This window comes from Arvicola amphibius, chromosome 6 (genome assembly GCF_903992535.2).
Source record: "Arvicola amphibius chromosome 6, mArvAmp1.2, whole genome shotgun sequence".
Lineage (NCBI taxonomy): Eukaryota > Metazoa > Chordata > Mammalia > Rodentia > Cricetidae > Arvicola > Arvicola amphibius.
In genome coordinates this window covers 17,792,029-17,814,460 of record NC_052052.2, presented here as the reverse complement: position 1 = coordinate 17,814,460, position 22,432 = coordinate 17,792,029, and the positions used below count along the sequence as shown (strand labels likewise).

General features: G+C 43.1%; 1 protein-coding gene across 1 annotated transcript in view; it reads right to left on the bottom strand.

The window, feature by feature from the left end:
• Maco1 (macoilin 1) overlaps nt 1–22,099 on the bottom strand; it is a 64,965-nt gene extending 42,866 nt beyond the window's left edge. The window contains exons 1-3 of the mRNA XM_038334295.2: nt 21,859–22,099; nt 3,775–3,916; nt 2,265–2,391 (exon numbers count right to left, since the gene is read on the bottom strand). Of these exons, the coding sequence (XP_038190223.1) occupies nt 2,265–2,391; nt 3,775–3,916; nt 21,859–21,938 (349 nt within the window). The 5' untranslated portion in view covers nt 21,939–22,099. The remainder of the gene's footprint in view (nt 1–2,264; nt 2,392–3,774; nt 3,917–21,858) is intronic.
• Between the last annotated feature and the right edge of the window lie 333 nt (nt 22,100–22,432).

Sequence of the window (22,432 nt, the reverse complement as noted above, 5' to 3'; positions counted from 1 at the left end):
TTTTTACATTTATTCAGGTATTTTGTGGGGGTGTACACTGGTGATTGCCACAGCAAATCTGGCTCTATACAGCTTTTCAGAGTCAGGGCTCTGCTTCTATCAACAGGATTCTGGGGTTCCAGCTCAGGTCCTCAGGCTTTATTTACATCAAGTGCCTTTATCTGCCAAGCTGTCTTGCCTTGCCAGCCCTTGTTAACCATTCTTAATCTCAAGGAATTTTAATTTTAACACATGAAAGAAAAATTAGCCCTCCAAGTTATATACATTATATTCCTATTTTTTAGAGCCAATAAAAACACAGTATTTCTATTTAATGTAGCTTGGTTGTCTCAGCATTAACTTTCAAATTAAAACATATTTCACAACTTGGCTTCTCCAATGTGTATGTCACTTTATGAACCTGGAGGTGTTCCCAACAGGTTCTATTAAGAACACTAAAGAAGCTGGGCGATGATGGCGCACGCCTTTAATCCCAGCACTCGGGAGGCAGAGGCAGGCGGATCTCTGAGTTCGAGGCCAGCCTGGTCTACAAGAGCTAGTTCCAGGACAGGCTCTAGAAACTACAGGGAAACCCTGTCTCGAAAAAACCAAAAAAAAAAAAAAAAAAACCCACAAACAAACAAAAAAAGAACACTAAAGAAATCAGAAAAGTTGCCATTGCCTAACAGAGTCCTAGCACATCTGGGCTGGAGGCTCTCAGACATTTAGATTACCCCATCTTCAGGTGACAGAGAAGAAACTGGGCTCTAGAGACAGGGATACAAATAAATGGCCCAGAAGACGCAAATACAAGGGAAAACTGGTTCAAAGGAAAATCTCTTGAATTAGACTAGACAATAGTCAACTTGAGAACATTCTGGGTATCTTAAAATCAAGTGGAGAAACCTTGCTCACAGTGGAGACCTCCAACAGCAGGGCTTAGCTGTCTTCTGCAGTGGCCAACACCACTTTCAGCAGTGTTGCCTCAAGGATGAAGCTGCTCCAGAAACTTTTACTATTTGGTGTGCTCTCAGAGTCAAAATCCTACAGGTTACAGCTAGGTCTGAAAACAACGCTTCACAAAGCTCTGCAGACAGTGTGACTCTGAGGACCAGTCCTCAAACCCCAGCAGTACATGCCATGTATGCTTTCATAGTGAGCTGGAGCTGTCAACATCTCTCTTCTGATCTTGGTTCGAAATAACAGGATAGCTTGAAAAAAGAAGGAAGCTGACTGTGTATTTCTACCAATAAGGATCTATCTGAAATACAGTGCAAAGAATTAGGAGCACAAAATGGGAAGATACTTAAAATGCCAGACAATTAAAAGCTAGTGACATCAGGAGTATTTTTGCCTACAGAAAACAAGGACTTAAGAGACTATGACAGGGTCTTCAAATCACTTGATATATGTCAGCTGGGAGGGTCCTATGAAATTTTGGTATTCTGTCAAGCCCCCTGAAACTTTAAAGGCCAAATTCTGTCCATCCCCTTATGTTCTGGATAAATCCTTTTTGGATCCTCTAAGAATCACTAAGCCTCCAAGTGTAACATCGCCTTTGGTTAAAAGTGCAAGAAGGACACTTGTGATCTAGAATAAAGAACTACTTTCTCCTATGTAGCCCAAAGTGAATGACAGAGCAGAGAGCGGGAATAGCTGAGGAGTCCAGACCACTGCACATTTCCAATTGTAGAAGGGTCACTATGTACCGGGGTGCTGGGGGGAATGCTTTTGGATTAAATGATTGGGTTCACATGAATGAATTCCAGCCCTCTTTCCAATACTGAAATACAGTGAACAGTCTTCTTGTATGGCATGTGAACGTCATCAACTACTAAACACAAATCACTTCAACTCTTTTTAAACTGACATCTTTGCAATAAAGGTACCAACTGAAATGCCTCAACTTTAAGCTTTTGACTCAAATAATTTAAAAAAAAAATCCATGTATGAAAGCATATAGAGCAAGGCATTGTGGGGTACACCTATAATCCCAGAACTCAGAAGGCAAAGGATTGCTATGAGTCTAGGCTGGCCTGGTCTATATAGTGAGTTCAAGGACAACCAAGACTATCTAGTAAGCTCCTGCCTCAAATAACCAACCCTATAACCCCAAACAAAACCCTACAAACCCACAAACCACCACCACCAAAGGTCAAACAACATATTACCATGTATTGGGGAAAGGCAACTTTAAAATGTCAATATTAAATAATTCATTCAAAGATTCCACATTTTAAAAACTTGTATCTAAAATTTCTAACCAAGAAGTTACTAAGACTTACCTGTGTGCCATACGTACTGGACCCATACATATGTGCTAGCAGCAAAAAAGAGCCATTGTATGGGAATGAAGAGGAGACATATGATATTTGATGTAAATGCTACACAAACAAAAAATACTGAAAAGGCCTGAAGAGAGAAAAAAAAGACAAATTAAAACCACATTTCAGAACTTGTCATTTTCAATCATGTTATTAAAAGCTTGGTTGAATAAAATTACTAAATACAGAGCAAATGAACAAGAAGACATTTTAAACACTTAGAATAGACCATGTAGAAGCAGTGGTTATTAGCTTGCTTGAGCAGCACATATACTAAAAAGCAGTGGCTGACTCAACATTAAAGAGTGATACTATCCACGGTTCTTAAACCATGGGGAAGAACTGGACCAGAACTGAGACTGGACCACAGTGAACTCATTGGGATGCTACAGGCAGGTTACCTGAATAAATAAGAACTCTAACACTGAAAAGCCTCCTGTTTCCTCATAAACCATTCCTAAAGAGCTTCATTCTTAAAGGACAGGCTTGCTGGAATGCAGATGAACAAAACCACTGGCAAAAAATGTGCTGGTGGTAATATTAACAATGCTGCCTTCCTCTGGACACTACTACTCATCACTAATAAGACAAAAGCTTGAAGACATCTTTTGGAAGCATGGATTTGCTCTAACCAAAGCACAAGACCTGAATTGGAAAATTAGTTATGAGATGTAGCTATGGAACACAATAGAATAACACATAAGTCAAAAAATAAGCTCAGGCTATGCCCCAAACTCTAACCTGTGAACTGCAGGCTCCTGGAGGGGCTTTGAGATTCTTCTAAACCTAGAGCTCTAAAAACAGCAGAGCTACTTTTCTATTTTATTTTTTGGGTAAGTAGTTATTTTTAATAAATTAATAAATATATATTTAATTTTTTGCTTTATTTTCTCTTTTGGTTTTTTAGCTGCTATTTTTTGTTTGTTTGTTTCATTTTCATTGAGAGCAGGGTCTCTGCAACCCTGGCTGGCCAAATCTGAAGACCTGGCTGGCCTGGAACCTGGAAATCACAGAAATCCTCCTACTTCTGCCTCTTGAGTGCTGTTATGAAAGGTGTGTGCTATCACCTAGCTTGTTTTATTTTGTAACCTACATTAACAGAAACTCTTTGGAGTTTTCAGTAATTTTTAAGGATATAAAAGGAATCTTGAGATCAATGAGAATCACTGCGTTAATTCAATTACAACCTAGTGACAAGAGCTCCAAAGCACTCTCAGAGTGCTTCCTCCCTCTCGGAAACCTCTACCCAGTCTCCTCAGTCCCCTCAAGTGGGAGAGGAGGAGGAGAAAACAGAATTGCTAATCAGTGGGCTTAGAACAGTCAAGTTTTAATCCACAGACCCAATTAGGCACTTTCAGTATTGTTAATAAAATTCATTTAAAACAAGTCAGTATCAGCCACTAAAGGTATTCTCTTAATTAGAATGGTAACTAAATCCCTTATAGTTGGAGAGCATCCAATAGAAACATACCAGTCCCTGGTATCTGAAGGAATCATAGACGCTTCTGATGAAAAGCCAGAATGGCCACAGATATTCAAATCGGAACTCCAGGACAAAGTCGGCCAGAAGGACAAGTGCCCACACTACCAGGAATTTCAGGTATAAAAATGTACTGTAAACATAGAAAGAAGGGATTCAAGGTCATGTGTGAAGAACCAGAAATAGGAATGCACTGTTTCTGTTTAAAATAGATAAAAATAACTTCATTTACCACGAACACAGTTGAGATAAAGCTCCGAAAGCTGCTGCTGTGGCCTATCTGGATTGTAAAGCCTCCTTCTCTCCAAGCCTCACACTGTCAAGATGATGACCAAACCTGCTCAGCTCACTTAAAATGGAGGAAAAACACTAAATCTAACCACAATTTTAAAAATGTGCCAAGTGCCTGACTTTAAAATACTGCAATACTTTCAGAACAACAGCTTTCAAGCTGTTCTTCATTAGAAGAAAATGTCATGGCTGAAAGGCTTCAAATGTGCTGCTTTGCTTCCTCACCCTCCACACCTGCTCGAGAATTGGAAATTCCTGCTCTGCACCTCTGCGCGCTTCAATAATTCTGTGCTTTTCTCTCTTCTTTTGCTTCTCTATACAGCATTCAATTGCATTGACCAAACAAAACATAACTGACTTCCCAAAAAGTGTCAAAGCTGGGGCTGGAAAAGATGGCTCAGGTTAAGAGCACTGACTGTTTTTCCAGAAGACCTGAGTTCAATTTCCAGCAACCACATGGTGGCTTGCAGCCATCTATATAAGATTTGGTGCCCTCTTCTGGTATGCAGGCATACATACAGGCAGAATACTGTATACATAACAAATAAACCTTAAAAAAATGCTGGGGGCTGGAGAGATGGCTCAGTGGTTAAGAGCACTGACTGTTTTTCCAGAGGACCTGAGTTCAATTCCCAGCAACCTCGTGGTGGCTCATAACCATCTGTTACGATATATGGTGCCCCCTTCTGGCCTGCAGGCATACATACAGGCAGAACACTGTATTAATAAACAAATAAACAACTCTTTTTAAAAAATACCAAAGTTAACTCATAGGGCAGACACCAGTCACTACCAAAGACTGCAGACACAAAAATGTCTGTTAAAGGAGACATCTTCAGTCATTCGGGACTTGAAATGTAAATGTGCTCTGAGTTCCCTCCTATTCGTGTAAAAGAGAAACATTTTGAAAAGCCAGTTAGTACACACATATAACCACTGTACTGAGCTCAAAATAAGGTACAAACACAGTTTAAAAAAAAAATCAAACTGGGTGATAGTGGCTCACACCTTTAATCCCAGCACTTGGGAGACAGAAACAGGTGGATCTCTGTGAGTTTGAGATCAGCTTAGTCTAGAGCTAGTTCCAGGACAGCCAAAACTGTTACATAGAGAAACCCTGTCTTGAAAAAATAAACAACAACAACAAAAAAAGGTTTCTAAACCAGGCATAGTGGCATAGACTTACAATTCCAGCACAGGAAAAGCTGGGCCAGAAAAATCAAGGTCTGAGGCCAGCCTGGGCAACACAGCAAGTTCCAACCTAGCCTTGACTAAGAAAGACTCCATCCTAGAAAAATAAATTTTACACACTAACCATATATGAGTACTATTGAAAATGTAAGCAGTTGAGAATGAACTTTCACAATGTGGAGGGGATGATACCCAAGAGAAACGCCCACTTGTCTCCAGACTCATGGGGATATTACCTACAACTGTTTGATACCAGCAGTCAGCTACAGACCAAAGGTAAATTAACACAGAAAGAAAGAAAAAGAGTCAATTAGGGTTTTACACCAAGTAATACTACTCAGCACTGTCAGGAAACAGTCATTCACGAGAAAGCACAGAGCTGTCCCCCAAAAATCTCGGCAGAAACACAAATTAAACTTTAGGAAAGTGTTAAATGATCTAGAGTAAGAAAGCTTGCAGACAGAGAGACAAGAACCAAGAATGGTAGCAAACACTTTAACCTCAGCACAGGCCAGTCTGTGAGTTTGAGGCCAGCCTGATCTACTAGAGAAAAAGAAACAGCAGCAGCAGGTCAAAAGGTAGTGGATCCGGTCAGACAAAAGCCTAAGTAAGAACTTTGGCTGTGAATAGGACATCTAACCCAAGACCTCACCTACTTGGTCAAACGGCCTCATTACACCTGGCTGAAGTGGCAAAAGGCTATCTGTCCCCTGTCAGCCACTGAAAGTGCCTCCTGAGATTAACCAGTTCACCCAGGCCCTGGACTGGCAGACAGCCTCTCAGTTGCTAAAGTCACCCCACAAGTACAGACCAGAGACCATAGGCTTAGTTAGCATAGGCTGCTGGCCTGCGCTAAGACACCACCTGTCCTTTGAGTGGGGGGGTCAATACTGTCACTATGGTGGTGGAGCAGGTGATTACACATTACAGCCCAGAGGGAACTGGTAGTCTCCCTGCCTGGTGTCCAAAGGTGGGTCCCTTGCTATACCAGGGTTGTGGCAGCTGGACCACGGCAAGACACCACCGCTGCCTTCACACAGGTTAACTCAAAGAGAAAAACCCTGGCTAAGCTGGTGGAAGCTACCAGGACCAATGACAAAGACAGACATGATGAGATTTGTTGCCACAGGGAGGCAATGTCCTGGGTCTAAACTCTGCCTCACTTTGCCAAATTGGAAAAAGTAAAGACCAAAGAACTTGTCAACAAAATGGGTTACACATACATGTATTCTGAGTTTCCAGTACATAAATATAGTTTGCAAATTGCCCTTCAGGGCTGAAGAGATGGCTCAGCAGTTAAGAGCACTTGCTGATTCCCAGCACCCACATGGCAGCTCACAACTGTCCATAATTCCAATTCCACAGGATTCAACATCCTCTTTCCAAGGGTACCAGGCATGTACACAGTGCAGACATACATGCAAACGAAACACTTTTAGACACAAAATAAATATTTTTAAAAATTAGTTGTTTTTTTTTTTAAAAACTCAGAGGGCCACCTGCTTCTGTCTCCCGAATGCCACCACAGCAGGACTTTAAATGTTCTTTAAACAGTTTGCTCTGAAGACCTGAGTTCCACTGTGGAAGAGAAAAAGATTGAATGTTGTCCTCGGACTACTGGCATGTGAATACCAATCGTCCTTTCTCACACACATACACAATAACAACTGTTTTCTTTCTTTTCTATCCTTTTTTTAAATTTTTTATTTATTTATTTTTTATTTTTCTGAGTGACAGCCCTGGCTGTCCTGGAACTCACTCTGCAGACCAGGCTGGCCTCGAACTCAGAGATCCACCTGCTTTTGCCTCCCTAGTGCTGGCATGTACCATCACCACCTGGCACAATATTTTTTTAAAGCTTTCCAGTCTTGTATACTTTGCAATGCCAGCATTCCTATGCTGATGTGATCAAATTAATTATCTGAATAAATACAGACCAAAATGAGCCAAGGTATTTTCCCTCCTGGTGCTGGGAATTGAATCCAAGGCCTTGCACACAGACACTCAATATGTGCTTTACCACTTACTTACAATACTTCTAGCACAAACCAAGAACTGTAATAACTAAGAAACATCTCCATAGATATAGAATGGTTAATATGCTTGAGGACAAGGACAAAACAAAATTCAGTCGGCAGATTCTGTGTCCTATGAAGCCACACAGGTAGAAGACACCAAGAATAGAGATGTGATACTTAAACAATATAGAATTTGCCATCTAGTGTTAATTTATTTTATTTTTAATTCTTGTAATAATTATTTTGTGCATGAGTTTTTTGCCCTCATGTATGTATGTATTGCACCACATATGAGCCTGATGCCCAAGGAGGTCATCAGATCTCTGACACTGGAGTTTCTGGTGGTTGTGAGCAGACATGTGGGTGCCAGGAACTGAACCCAAGTCTTCTGCAAGAGCAGTAATTGTTCTTAATCACTAAACTGTGTCTCCACTGCTGCTGCTAATTTCTAACACTAATTCTTAGAACTTCTGTGAGTTTGGTAATAAGTTCCTAAGACGTCTGGCATAGTACCAAGGAGGCAAAGGAAAAAACAGTTCCATCTCATTCGAAGCCCTACCTTCAGTTTCACTGCACTACAGTTTTGTTGTAAACCCACAGCTGACCGTGGAAAGCGATAAGCATTTTAGTAGAAAAAGCTGAGTTCTGCAGATACCTAGAATTATAAATGATTTCAAAACTAAAAGAAAATTTCCTCTGATCCAGAACTGTTTCTAGGCACTAAAAAAGGAAAGCCAGTCTGTTGGCCATTTTTTAAAGGCATTTAAAAATGGTACAGGGCAGGCCGGCAATGGTGGCATGTGTCCTTTATCCCAGCACTCAGGAAGCAGAGGCAAGTGGATCTCTTTGAGTTCAAAGCCAGCCTGGTCTACAGAGCGAGTTCCAGGGCAACCAAGGCTACATCCTTCCCCCCACCCCATCTCAGGGGAAAAAAAATAGGGACTAGCTGGAGGGGTGGAAGTACAGGTCAGTGATAAAGCACTTGTCTAACATGTGGAAGGCCTTGGGGTCCATCCTCAGCATCACATGCATGAAAATGTATTTCTGTATTATGTAAACTGGTAAGCATACACTCGATGGCTTCCGGTTTCTTAAACACCAGCCCCGTGACCCAGACACTTCTCTTCTACGTGTCACCCAAGGGAAACGTATGTGTCTCTACAGACTCTCCTGGGAATGCTGGGTTGGTTTACTCTCACCTACTTCTTTCTTTAGTCATCTGTCAAATGGTAATTCAAATCTACACCTGAACTGTGGATCCTACCTTTCCTTGTCTTTCAATATAGAAAACTTTCTTTTCTTTTCTTTTCTTTTCTTTTCTTTTAAGATTTTTATTTAGCCAGGCAGTAGTGACACACTTTTAATCCCAGCACTGGGGAGGCAGAGGCAGGAGGAATTCCTGGGTTCAAGGCCAGTCTGACCTATACAGGGAATTCCAGGACAGTTGGCACTAAAAAGAAGAATCCTGTTTCAAAAAAACAAAACAATAATTTTTTTATTTTTTATTTTGTGTATATATGGCTGTGTTTGAATGCAGGTATGTGTATGTGAATATAATGTCTGAGGACATACAAAAGAGGGAGCTGGATTCTCTGGAGCTAGAGGTACGGGCAGTTGTGAGCTGCCCAAAGTAGGTTCTGGCAACCAAACTTGGATCTCTGGAAGAGCAGCAGACAACACTCTTAAACACAGAGCCATCCCTCTAGCCCTGTTTTTGTTTTGCTTCATTTGTTTGTTGAGACAGAGTATTCATGTATCCAAGGCCTCAAACGCACTATGTCGCCAAGGATGACCCTGAACTTCTCATCATCCTCTGCCTCCAATTCCAAGTGTTATAATTACAGCTATGCACCACCACACTCAGTGTATGAGGTGCTGGGGACCCACGTCAGGGCTTTGCTTATGAGAGGCAAGCGCTCCTAATAACTGAGCTACACCCCCAGCCTTATAATCTCTGGAGCTGTTCCTGCAATGTGGCTGAATGAGTACAGTCATTACTCCCAGGTGGGAAATGAACAGTGCCTACCAACTGCTCTGTCCAAAAGGTACCCAAGGAATGGCAGAGTTCCAGTTTAGCAGGCAACACCCTATTTCAGTAACAGGACAGCACTGTCCATAGAACAGCAGCCAGCTGAATATTTTTTGATATCCTAATCATTTAAACAGAAGGCAGTACAAAATGGTCTTTATTAGTGAATATTCTTTTTCAATTCTGAAACTTCCAGCTTGGGGCCAGGGTGCAGCTCTTTCAGATCTTTGATATTCCTTGACAATCACTCTTTGCCGAGTCTATTAAGAAGCAAAGACACCTAAATAAATCTGGACAGTAAACACAGGCCATATCCTAGCTCTTCCCTCAGGCTTCCTTTTCAGGAAGGTGTCCTTTAACATTAAGAACAAATTAACAAAGCTGATTTTCCCTAGACTCAGTCTTGAATTCTACTGAAGTTGCTTCATTTATAAGTTTAGAGAGTTTACAAGAGGATTGTGGAGAGACTCAAGGGTTAAGAGCACTGGCTGTTCTTCCAAAGGTCCAGAGTTCAATTCCCAGCAACCACATGGTGGCTCATAACCATCTGTAATGCGATCTGGTGCCCTCCTCTGGCCTGCAGACATACATACAGACAGAACACTGTATACATAAATAATAAATAAGTAAATCTTTTTAAAAAAAAGGGGGGGGGAGAGTTCGCAAGAGATGCCAGGTTCAGCGCACTCAGACTCACTCTGTCCCCCTTCTTGAGAGATCATAGAAAGCATGCCTTTATTAGTCCCTGTCCTTCTATATTCTGAAGATCCTGAGATTTCTGTCAAATTAAAGGAGATGCAATCCCAAGGGCATATCAAAACATTTCTTTTCATCCATGAAGAAAATATGACTGGATACATTTCTACATACATGGCTCATTACATGATTTATGGCTAATTTGATGATATTCCAAATTTCTGATAAACACTTACTGGCAAATAATTATAAAATACCGTGAATAAGTCAGGGGTAGTGGCGCACGCCTTTAATTCCAGCACTCAGGAGGCAGAGGCAGGTGAAGGTGGAGGCCAGGCTGGTCTACAGAGCAAGTTCCAGGACAGCCAGGGCTACAAACCCTGTCTCAACCCCCTCTCTCCCCCCAAAAAAAGTGAGTAAAACTTAAAGCACACCTGCAAAATGATACTTTCTAATATCATAACATTTTTGATAGAAGGTACTGTATGCTTCTGTTAAAGTTGCCGATGAAATTAAGAAAAAATAAGTGTTATTACTTGGCTTAACCACAGTAAATCTTTGAAAATAGATCCCAACTACAAGCTTTTTCCCCTCACTCTAGGTCCATCAGTGTCAATTACAGCCATTTTTACTTGAATCCATCTAGCAATACTCTCCATCTATGGATTCATCGTCCCCAATTAATGGGAATGAGGAGTGAACATTCTTCTTCCTTCTAGGGACAGTGTGTCTCTTTCCACTGTCACTAACTGCTTGTCTGCAGTACACATAATTACCACGGGCTAGCCGTCCATCCTCAGTCCCTGACCTTTTCCCTAGGCAAACTATGCTCTGCTGGTAGCCATCTGTCCCAATCCAGGCTTTTTTGTCCTCTCATAACGGCAACTGAATCGCCTTTCACATTCAGTACGTGGTATACTTCCTGTCAAGCCCTGTCTTCTCTGTTATGCAGCACTGCTAGAATATTCGTCTATCCCCTTTCTCTGATTTGTTGAAGTCTCACACTGGCAGGCTGTAATTGCAGTCTTGCTACTTAGAGTACAGTCTATAGCACAGCCATATCAGTATCATGTGCACTTTCTAGAAAAGCAGAATTTCAGGGCCCAGTCCAGACCTATTTAACCTAAACCTTAATTTTAACCAGCTCCCTAGGCCTGTGCATATATTAACATTTGAGAAGCACCGGCAGCATGGCATGGTTTGATTAGAGGTCTCCTCTGAAACTCAGGTTGAAACTTCATCCTTAAATTCAAGTATCGATGACAGTCAGGGGTGGGCCCTTAGAGAGGTAACTGGGATTAGATTAAGTTATAGGCTCATAGTTTCATAAGTGAAAGGGACTGGAGAGAAGACTCAGCCATTAAGAACATTTGCTGCTCTAGCAGAGGACAGGCGTTCATTCCTTACACTCACATCAGGTGGTTCATAGTCACTATAACTCTAGCTCCAGGGGATCTGATGACCTCTTCTGGCTTCTATGGGCACCGACACTCACTTGCAGACACACACATTATAAAAAATAAAATAATCTTTAACAAAAGAGGAGGAGGGGCAGCAGCAGCCTGGAGCATGTTTATAAGCATGTTTATAAGGTACTCACACAGTCAACTCAGAAGCTTGCACATTCAAAGTCAGCCTGTAAACATAATAAGACTTCATCTCAAAGAAAGAGGAAGACACCTAAGTGAAACAGCCTTGCTCTGCTTTGCCTCACAATGTAGCCAGGTCTTTATTAGATGCCACACAGATGTCTCTTGAGTTCAGACACCTGGACCTTTTAGGCCCAGAAACTTAAGAACTTATATATTTATTTACAGGGTGGGTGTGGTGATGCACACCTTTAATACCAGCACTTGGGAGGCTGGTCTACAAAGCAAGTTCTAAGACAGTCAGGGCTCCACAGAGAAACCTTGTCAGGGGAATGGAGGGATTATACATTTATTTATGTGATATTCATTTATACATTGAGATAGAATCTCTAGCCAGGGCTGATCTAAAACGGCCTACGTGTCTGAGGATGACCCTGACTTTTGATCCTCCTGCTTCTGTCTTTTAAGTGGTGGGATTATAGGCTTGTACCACTGTAGTTTATGCAGTGCTAAGGATCAAGTCCAGGACTTCCTGAAGGCCAAGTAAGCACTCTACCAACTGAACAACATCCCCAGGGCAAGAAACACATTTTAAAATAAAGTACAGACCCAAGTATTCAGTAATACACACATACACACACACACACACACACACACACACACACACGCACGCACGCATGCACGCACGCACGCACGGTGGGAGGGAGGGAGAAAGAAAAAGACTAAGAAAACTAGGTATGGGCATACACCTAAGTCCATCACTTGGGAGACTGAGGTGGGAGGATGACAAGTTTCATCCCAATCTGGTGGATTCATCAGAAAGGGACTTACTCAGAAGACTTAACTAGACCCTGTCTCAAAAAGAAAATCCAACCAACCCCCCCACCCATTTCTGCACAATTTCTTCTAGCTGAATAAACCACCCAAAGCACTTCTATTCCTGCTCACCCTCTAGCACAAAGCCCAATCACCATCTCACTTCCTCAAAAGAACACCCCTGCAGGGGCTGGGGCCACATGCATTTAAGAGGCAGAGGCAGACGGATCTCTGAGTTCAGGGACAGCCAGTGCTACACAGAAACTCTGTGGTGGGCGCGTGGGGGGCAGGGGATTACTAATAAACTTATAATTTGGGGGTATGACTTTTTTTTATAAAGAGCTGGACAGATCACAAAGCTATCAAGAACAGACAATGTAACCTAATGCAAGTGGAGACTTTGAAATTCATTCTATAATTTCTGCTTCAAAAACACTTTGGTTGAGGGGGGTGATGCATGTTGCATATGTGTGTGAGTTCCTGTGTACACATGGAGGTGAGAGGATGCTGAGCGTGTTGCTCTAGTTTGCTGCACTTACTGTCTTGTCTTACCGAACCCACAGCAGCCAATAAGCCCCAGTGATCCTCCTGTCACAACACCCACAGCACTAGTCACATGACCAACTGGTCATGCCTGGATTTTTATGTAGGTATGGGTACGTAAACTCAGGTCCTCAGCTTGCACAAATGTTTCTGCCCAATGAGCAAAACCCCCACCCCCAAATACTTTTTAACAGTATGAAATTTTAGTAGTATGGAATGTATGAAGTTGGGGATAAAAAGAAAAGCAAAATAGGGGAGAGAAGACAATGCACAGCCTCTTACAAAACCATCATTGAACCAGCAACACATACACACACAGAAATTTTTAAAATAATTTAAAAACTGTGTTGATAGTGTAAACACAAGAAATCCACTTATCAGTAAATCCACTATTCACACAGACACAGTAATCTACTTAATCACACCACACATTTACATCACACTTGTAAGTTTTCTAAATGTGTGCCTATAATTATCTCATTTTTTCTCCTGTGAAGTAGGCAGGACAACATTTTTATTTTACAGGAAAGGAACCTGAGGCACAAGAAGGGAACTAACAGGTTAGGACACCACTGAAAGAGCACAGAAAGCAGAAACTGTTAATTTTACATGAATGTGGTTTAAAGGAATACCAGAAATGTCTATGCAAAGAAGTGGGGTTGGAGAGATGGGCCAACGGTTTGAAGCACTTGCTGCTCTTGCAGAGGACCTGGGTTTGGTTCCTAACACCCACATGGTGGTTCCCAAGTATCCATAACTCTAGTTTTAGAAGATCTCATGACCCTTTCTAGTCCCCGCAGGCAACAAGCATACACGGTGCACAAATGTATATGCAGGCAAAACACATGCAAAATGAATGTATCTAATATAAATTGTTTTTGGTTTTTTGGGTTTTTTTTGAGACAGGGTTTCTCTGTGTAGGTTTGTTGGGTCTTTTTTTCATATGAGCAAATATGCTCTAATCAAAGTAAAAAAAACTCATGTTTTCATAAATTTCCAGTTGATAATTATAAACACACTACAAAACTGAAAAAAATAATTAAAATTAAAGGTTCTTTACAAAAAACAACTATAGGTGAGTTCTATAATATCCATGCCCTCCCCCTCTTTGAGCTAGGGTCTCACTATGTAGCCCTGGCTGACCTCAAACTCAAATATTTGTCTGCCTATGCTTCCTGAGTACTGGGATTCAGCACATGTACTGCAGGCCCAGCTAATATGATCAGTGTGTCAGAGAAACATGTCATTTAAAAAGAAAAACTGAGAGCCGGGCGGTGGTGGCGCACGCCTTTAATCCCAGCACTCGGGAGGCAGAGGCAGGCGTATCTCTGTGAGTTCGAGACCAGCCTGGTCTACAAGAGCTAGCTCCAGGACAGGCTCTAAAGCTGCAGAGAAACCCTGTCTCGAAAAACAAAAACAAAACAAAAACAAAAAAAAAAAAAGAAAGAAAGAAAGAAAAGAAAAACTGAGGGGCTGGAGAGATGGCTCAGTGGTTAAGAGCATTGCCTGCTCTTCCAAAGGTCCTGAGTTCAATTCCCGGCAACCACATGGTGGCTCACAACCATCTGTAATGAGGTCTGGTGCTCTCTTCTGGACTGCAGACATACACACAGACAGAATATTGTATATATAATAAATAAATAAATATTAAAAGAAAAAAAAAGAAAAAGAAAAACTGAGCCAGGAAGTAGTGGCACACATCTTGCTGCTTTTCCACAAGAAACAGGTTCAGTTCCCACCCATTCAAGTGAACCAAGTTCAGTGACAGTAGTTTACAGCCATCTGTAACTCCAGCTCCAAGGGGTCTGACACCCATCCTCTTCAGACACCAGGGCACATGTGTGGTACTCATGCAGGTATGCTGGCAAACAGTCAAATGAATAAAATGAAATTCATGTTAAAAAGTTTTAAAACATTTTAGCCGGGCAGTGGTGGCACATGCCTTTAATCCCGGCACTCGGGAGGCAGAGGCAGGCAGATCTCTGAGTTCAAGGCCAGCCTGGTCTACTGAGTCAGTTCCAGGAAAGGCTCCAGAGCTACATAAAGAAACCCTGTCTCGAAAAAAAACAAAACAAAACAAACAAACAAACAAACAAAAAAGTTAATGGGCTGGAGAGATAGCTCAATGGTTAAGAGCACTGGCTGCTCTTTAATTCCCAGAAACCACATGGTCAAGTACTGACTTTAGTATTAAGTCTTGGTTTTTAAATGTGTTTTGAAGACGAGCAAAACAATAATGTGATCTAGAGACAGAGCAAGGTTATTTCCAGCCACCTCCTCTGTGCTAAGATCACGTATGCCCAAATGCATCAGTGACAGAAACCAATATAAGATGGCCACTTTCACCACTTCAATTCACTATTATGTCAAGCCTGACTTCTCACAGAGAAGGCAGTGAGGAATGAACAGCTTCTGCTTTTATAATCCTATGACTCAAAACAAGCACACTGTCCTTAATGGCAGCATAAAAGACTAGAAATGAAGGCAATGTTATGAAAGGACTTTGGAAGTCTGATGAACTGAGACCCAGCTGATGTCAGTTGAGGTGACCATCAAGCGTAAACCTCGGCTGGGCAGTGGTGGTACGCCCCTTTAATCCCAGCATCTGGGAGGCAGAGGCAGGTGGATCTCTGTGAGTTCGAGGTCAGCCTGGTCTACAGAGTGAGTTCCAGGACAGCCAGGACTGTTTCACAAAAAAAAAAAAACCCATCTCGGCAGGGAGGGAGGGAGGAAGAGAAGGAGGGAGAGAGGGAGGGAGGTACGGAGGGAGGGAGGGAGGGAAGGGGAAGAGGAGGAAGAGGAGAGAGAGGGGGAGAGAGAGAGAGATTTAGTTTCCATTGCCAGGACACAAGCACACACATGCCTAAAAGTGAGGTCATTGAGGAGCAAGTCATCTAAAGGTTTGAAGAGACCCATGATGGAAAGTCTAGAGAAGGTGTATGCTCTTGCCTGCATGCACCATCTCATGTGAGCCACCTGTTGCACAGCCAACTTGTTCTTCAGAACCTAACTCCTGAATACTGTCCAAATAAAATAATTACACCCAAACTGAGTAAGCCCAGAGAACAATCAGTGCATTTGAAGAGGCTGCCACACTTTATGAAGTAGCTCAATTACAATATTTCACCTAACTAGGTTTGTGTGTTGTTGTTGTTTCATTTTATTTACTTTGTGTGCACACACATGTATCGTGATGTGTGTGGTAGTCAGAGGACAACTTGTGGAATCAGTTCTTTCCTTCCACCAGGTGAGTCCCAGAGACTGAACTCAGGTTGTTGGGTTTGGTGGCAAGTGCCTGTACCTTTTCAACCCATCTTGCTGGCCTTGTGTTTCTGAGTTTTATCTGATCCTGTAGACTCCACAAGATGTTAGCAGCCTAGAAAATAACAAACTGCACTTGAGTGCACATGCACACCAAAACAAGCAAACAAATTAACCTAGCAAGCATATCTGAGAGAAATAGCCCAGAAAGTCTCTGGAAATATAAGTGTTCACAGAATACCAAATGAGTCCATAGCAGACAGGGTACATAACAAGAATAAAAAATTAGTAAAAATATCAAGTTCCTAAGCCCACAGTTAAATCACCCTCCAAGACTGTGGAGGTTCAAGACCCTGAGCAGTCAACACGAAGATGAAGGGAATACCGCTCCTACAACAGGGCAGGCAGGGTCTGCAGAAAACCTGAACTGCATGCCCTCCTCCCCTCCTCAACCCAGTAGCAACAATTTGAAGGGCTCTTCTTTCTTGCTATTATTTTTAGTATTTCATTTTATATATGGGTATTTTGCCTTTCTTTATGCCCCTAGTGCTCACAAAAGCCAGAAGAGGGCACTGGATCCCCTGACACCTGAGTTAAAAAATGGTTGTGAGCTACCATGTGGGTACTCAAACCCAGATCCTCTGCAAGAGTAGACAGTGCTCTTAGCCACTGAGCCATCTAGCCAGTCCCCTACAGGGCTTTTAAAAACATCTAATAAAACTAAACTACCAAAACTACTCAAACAGTAAGAATCATAATGGAAGTTGAAGTAAAGTGTTTTTAAGGGAATATACCACAAGTAAAAATTAAACACAAACTCCAGTGTGACCAATTAATTGCAGTTTATAGAAATAACAAACTAAGTGTTTAGCTGAATACTTTGCTTTATTCATTATATCCCTTCCCCAAAGCCCTCTAGAACATACAGAGCCTGTATCTAGGTTCTATCTAGGTCTTTTATGTCAGGTCCAGCCTGAAGTCAATGCCTACCAAGATTACAGAAATGCTTTCAGGCTGTGAGATTGCAACACTAGAATCTGGAGTTTCAGTTGCAGAATACATGTACAATCAAGGCGCCAGCCTCCAGTGACTTTAATAAGCATAGCCCTAAGGAATCTAAAACCAGACTTAGAAAACATCATTAAGGAGACAGGAACAACAACAGAGAGAAAACCTTGGGAGATGCCATATTTAGACAAGGGTCTGGAAAAGGAAACTGGAAGGGAGAGGAACAGTACAAAGATTGATAGTTTCTAACAACACCTCTGGAGTTGAAAAACAGGTATAAACGTCTCATGTAACTAGGGCAGTCCTACTGCCTATGCTGTCATGTCCAGTACTGCACTGTAAGCTTCAGGCATCATTTCAAGTTGAGGCCGGCACAATGAAGGTTGCCACCGTCAACCACCAGTAACAGAAAGAAAACCATTTCCTGAAGCTGGAAATGCATAACTGAATCCAAGTTCTTATTCTACGTTACTCTTTTAGGTAACAATTTTAAATATAGAGATTTGAAATATACTTAATAAAAATACTTTAATTAAAGTATTTTTATCTCCATATCTTCCTCTTTTTAAGTCTTAGAAGAAAGGAGTGGGTAGTGTGGCAGGAGAGAGAGGGAGGGAACTACACAGAGGAGGGTCAGACACCACACCAAGAGAATCGTGACCTGCAATGAAATGCTTAGTAGCCTAGTGCACTGCTGGTTGTGAGGGAAGCTTGGAGAGGGACTCACAGCCAGGAAGTCTAGGGACTTCCATATGTAATAATTAAGAAGAGTTTTCATTATTAATAACTTGTTTGCATAATTTTCAAATTTACCTCATTTGGGTTAAAAAGCATTCCCTCTTTTAGTGGTAACTGTCTACCTCATAAAACAGCACAGGGAGCTGGGCAGTGGTGGCGCATGCCTTTAATCCCAGCACTCGGGAGGCAGAGGCAGGCAGATCTCTGAGTTCGAGGCCAGCCTGGTCTACAAGAGCTAGTTCCAGGACAGGCTCTAGAAACTACAGGGAAACCCTGTCTCGAAAAACCAAAAAAAAAAAAAAAAAAAAAAAAAAAAAAAAAAAAAAAAAAAAAAAACAGCACAGTGAGAAAATGCAGTTGCAAACATGACAGGTGAACAACTAAAACAGGAAGTTAAAATTTGATCCAACAGAAATATTTTTACTTGACTAGAACCCCAGGTTCTTTGAAACCTCTAAGTCACTGTACAAGTTTATGAGAGTATTACTATGGCCTACTAGAGTATAAATCCTTGAAGCTGGGGACCTATGTCTTATCCTAGAGCTTCCACAACTCCACCACAATGTAGGGTTTGAATGAATAGAATCCATTAGTTTATATTTATGTATTTATCTATTCATTCAACATCTGTATAGTGATTGCCTTGCATGTTAAATTCTGTGGTGGCTTTTTTAAAATTGCACTAAATGTAAGCTCTATAATAATAACAACAGTAAGACCATTCTTGTTTCCTTCCTGTTAATTCTGATCATTAACTTGACTGGAATAACACTTTCAGAGAATGTTTGGATCTTCAGATAATGCATACACACACAGTACTAATATAATATCTAAGATTAATACTCATAGCATCTTGGTCCCTCAAACATAATTCCAACGGAGCTAGATACTGACAACAAGTGCTCTTATCTGACAGTCACCTCAGTAACAGCTGCTCATGATTAAAAGCACCAGGATTTGGGGGTTTGAACTCACAGAGATACATCTGCCTCCCCAGTGCTGGGATCAAAGGTGTGCACCACCAAGCCCATTAGCACCAGGATTTTAAAGTAGCAGTTCTTAACCTGTGGGTCACCATTCCTTAGGGAGCTGAATGACCCTTTCACGGGAGTCATCATAAAACAGGTATTTACATTAGAATTCATAATAGTAGCAAAATTACAATTATGAAGTAGCAACAAAAACAATTTTATGGCTGGAGGTCAGCACAACATGAGCTGTATTAAAGGGTCACAGCATCGGGAAAGTTAGAACCATTGTTTTAAAGCATGATCAAGCAGCAACTAGCCCCTTGTTTTGACTACTTTTGCTTCTGGTTGGATCAAATCTAACCTTTCTTGCCTCCTTAAAGAATAAACCACACTGCTAGGTAGTGGTGGCACCCTTTAATCGCAGCACAAGGAAACAAAGGCAGGAGGATCTCTGTGAGTTCAAGGCCAGCCTGGTCAGTTTCAGAACAGCTAGAACTACACAGAGAAACCCTGTCTCAGATGAAAAAAGAAAAGAATTAAGCCATACATGCTAACTGTAACAGCAATCATATGGTAAATAATGTCTGAATAACACCTTGAAATTTATAAGGAGTTACACAAACTGAATGTATGCATGGATGTATGTACGTTTATCTTCAAAGTTCATTTAACAGATGGGAAAACTGAGCTTCAAAGCAGGGCTGTTCTGCAAGTCCAAAGCATCAGGGCTGGGACTTTGAGTCTAACCCTAGGTCTCTGGTGGGCTGCAGTCCAGTCTTCCCACCTCAGCTGCTCCCTCACATATGCCAGGGCTCAAGAGAGCTGAGCAGACAGGAAACATGAACACAGTACTCCACCAAAGGTTAGGCTATGAAACAGCAGACAGTGGTTATCAAAATTGTCAACAAAGCCCTTGGGGGGATAGCGCCTCTTAAATGAGACTAAATTGGCCAGATGTTCAGAAACAAAACAGGCAATAGATGGCGTGAAACAGAATTGAATACAGACTTCAATTTGATGATCAACAGAAATTTGATATTCATGAATCCTCAAATGTCCTAATTTATAACTAGCCCACTCATTCTGTTCTCTTAAGAACTAACTGGAAGCTGTCCAAAGAAGTCCTTAAAAACAAATGAGGGGACAAAAGAAACTTTCTGAAGTTTTCATATGAAACCAAATGATGGACAAGGTGTATCTACTATTAACCTCTAGAGTAAGGAAATTCAAAGTCTAAAATCCATTAGTAAAACATCAGATCTTCATTAGAAGAGGAACTCCTTGTCAACACACACTGAATGGCTGCTGAGGTACGAGTCATACACCAGGTGTTGGTTTAAATAGGAAAAGAAGTTAATATACATCAGAAAACATGCAAACAACACGGAGTTCCCAATCTTGTTATGAGGGTCCTCGTCTTATGTGACTGTAAATAGAAATTCAAATGTCACAGTCCTCCTAACTTGCCTACTTTGTTTAACACGTTTTCTGTTCTTGTGCTGCTATTAATAAGTTCTGCTAATCTTTTTCAATGGGTAGGAAAAAAGCCTTTGCTTCATTCAAGAATTTATAGTAAGCAGACTTGCCTCCACCCATTCAATCTGCTGGAAAAATTTGGTTTTGCTTTTTCAGTTTTACTTAAACGTCACATCTGATTCAGCAACAGTGTTCCTCAGTTTTACTAACAGCTGTGTCCCGACTGGCTCCAACACTGCTGAGCAGATAGTATTTATGTTTGTTGAATGAATGAATGGGTCTCTGATCGATGACTCCTTACAAGAGGATCTAGCCAAGGATTTTTGACTTCTTAATCCTTCTAAACTTGAAGAATCCCCCTTCCTGTTTAGGTCAGTCACCTGCCTGTGGAGGGCAGCCACTTCACACGTGTAAACAACTGCATGCGCAAGGTGTATAGTTATGATAGAACTTGGTTGTCAACAGCTACCTCCTAAATGTCTCCAAAACTCACAGCAAGAACAAAACCGTGCAGCCTTGAGGACTCAATTAAGCCTATAGCCACATGCTGAGCGTTCTCTTTCGGAAACTGATGACTTCTCCACTGAAATCGGTTCTTTCTAAGGCATTCCCGGAAAAAAACCGCCATACACAAATTGGGCTTGGGGAAGCTGTGACAGTCAACCAAGTTGCCCCGTGAACCTGTTGTCCTCTCCAGGAGGAGTGGACTCAATTTCTATTTAAAGAGACACCACTTTCCTTCATGAAGAAGGAATTAAAAAGAAAAAAATCCCAAACCTGAGTTGGGAGAGAGAAGCTCTGCTAAAGGTTCAGAGCAACGTGTCTGCTTGCAATCGTTAAAATAATGTTTGCTGAGGAGCTGACAGCAGCCTAGGTCTGGAGCGGGGCCACGGGCATGATCTGGGGGTTTCAGTCTTGGCACTCCGGGCCAAGTTGGGATCCCGTGAGGGCAGCGACGGGCGGAAGAGTAGCCGGCGTGGCCTCGCTCTGAGCTGGGAGGTCCGGGGTCCAGGGCCCCTGGCAGCTCCCAACTTTGGCTGCCTCACCTTCCTCCCCCTCGCACCGGTCCACGAGCCTCAGACTCGGGCAGCCAACTCCCCAGGTCCCGAGCCCAGCGTGACCCGGACTCTGCGGCGCGCAGCCTGCTGGGGACCCCCGGGCGTCTGGGCTCCGGGACGCGGGGGTGCCGCCCCTCCCCCCGGCACACCACGGCCAACGGCGGCCCCGCGGCTCCCGCCCGCGCCCGCCGCGCCCTCCTCCCGGTCCTCGCCACACCCCGCGGCCCGGGGCGGACCCTCGGCGGGCAGGCCGGGCGCTCCGCGGGCGGCGCACCTCAGGAGAGCCCCCGGCGCGGGAATGCGGCCTAGTCGGGGGTTACATAACGGGGCCGGGCCCCCTCCAGAGCGGCGCCTGGGACCCGCGGGCCCACGCCGGGCGCCGCCGCTCACCTGCCGTAGATACCCTCGGTGATCCGGTTCCGCTTCAGGGGGCGGCGGAGCTTACTGCAGTCGGCGTTCCGCCGCTTCATCCTCCCGCTGGGGGGCCGGTGCCCGCGCCGCGCCGCCGCTGCCTCTCACCTCTGCCGCCACCGCCCGCCCGCCCGCCCTGCGTCGGGCCTGGATTCTACCCCTGCGGCCGGTCACACAGACATGGAGCTAGCACCGGGGGGAGGGGGGGGTCGGGAGGGGGGCGCCGAGCCTCCTCCGCCTTCGGAAACAAAGAAATGACAATTCCGGGGCCCGCCCGCCCCGCACCAGCCAGCCGCCTGCCCCGCCTCCTCTGCCCCGACGGACGGCCCGCGGGGCCAATCGAAGGCGCCGGCGCGCCGTGCAGGGCCAATCCTGGGGCTCTCTGAGGTAACACGGACTCTTCAGCCCGCCTCTTTGAAGGACAGAAGGACACACCAATCAGGAAAGGGTCTAGACGCGTGGCTGGGCCTATCAGAAAAGAGTTAAATAGAGGCTTATAAATAGGCCCTATAAATATAACATCCTATATTATGCCTTGTTGCGAAGGTGCGCT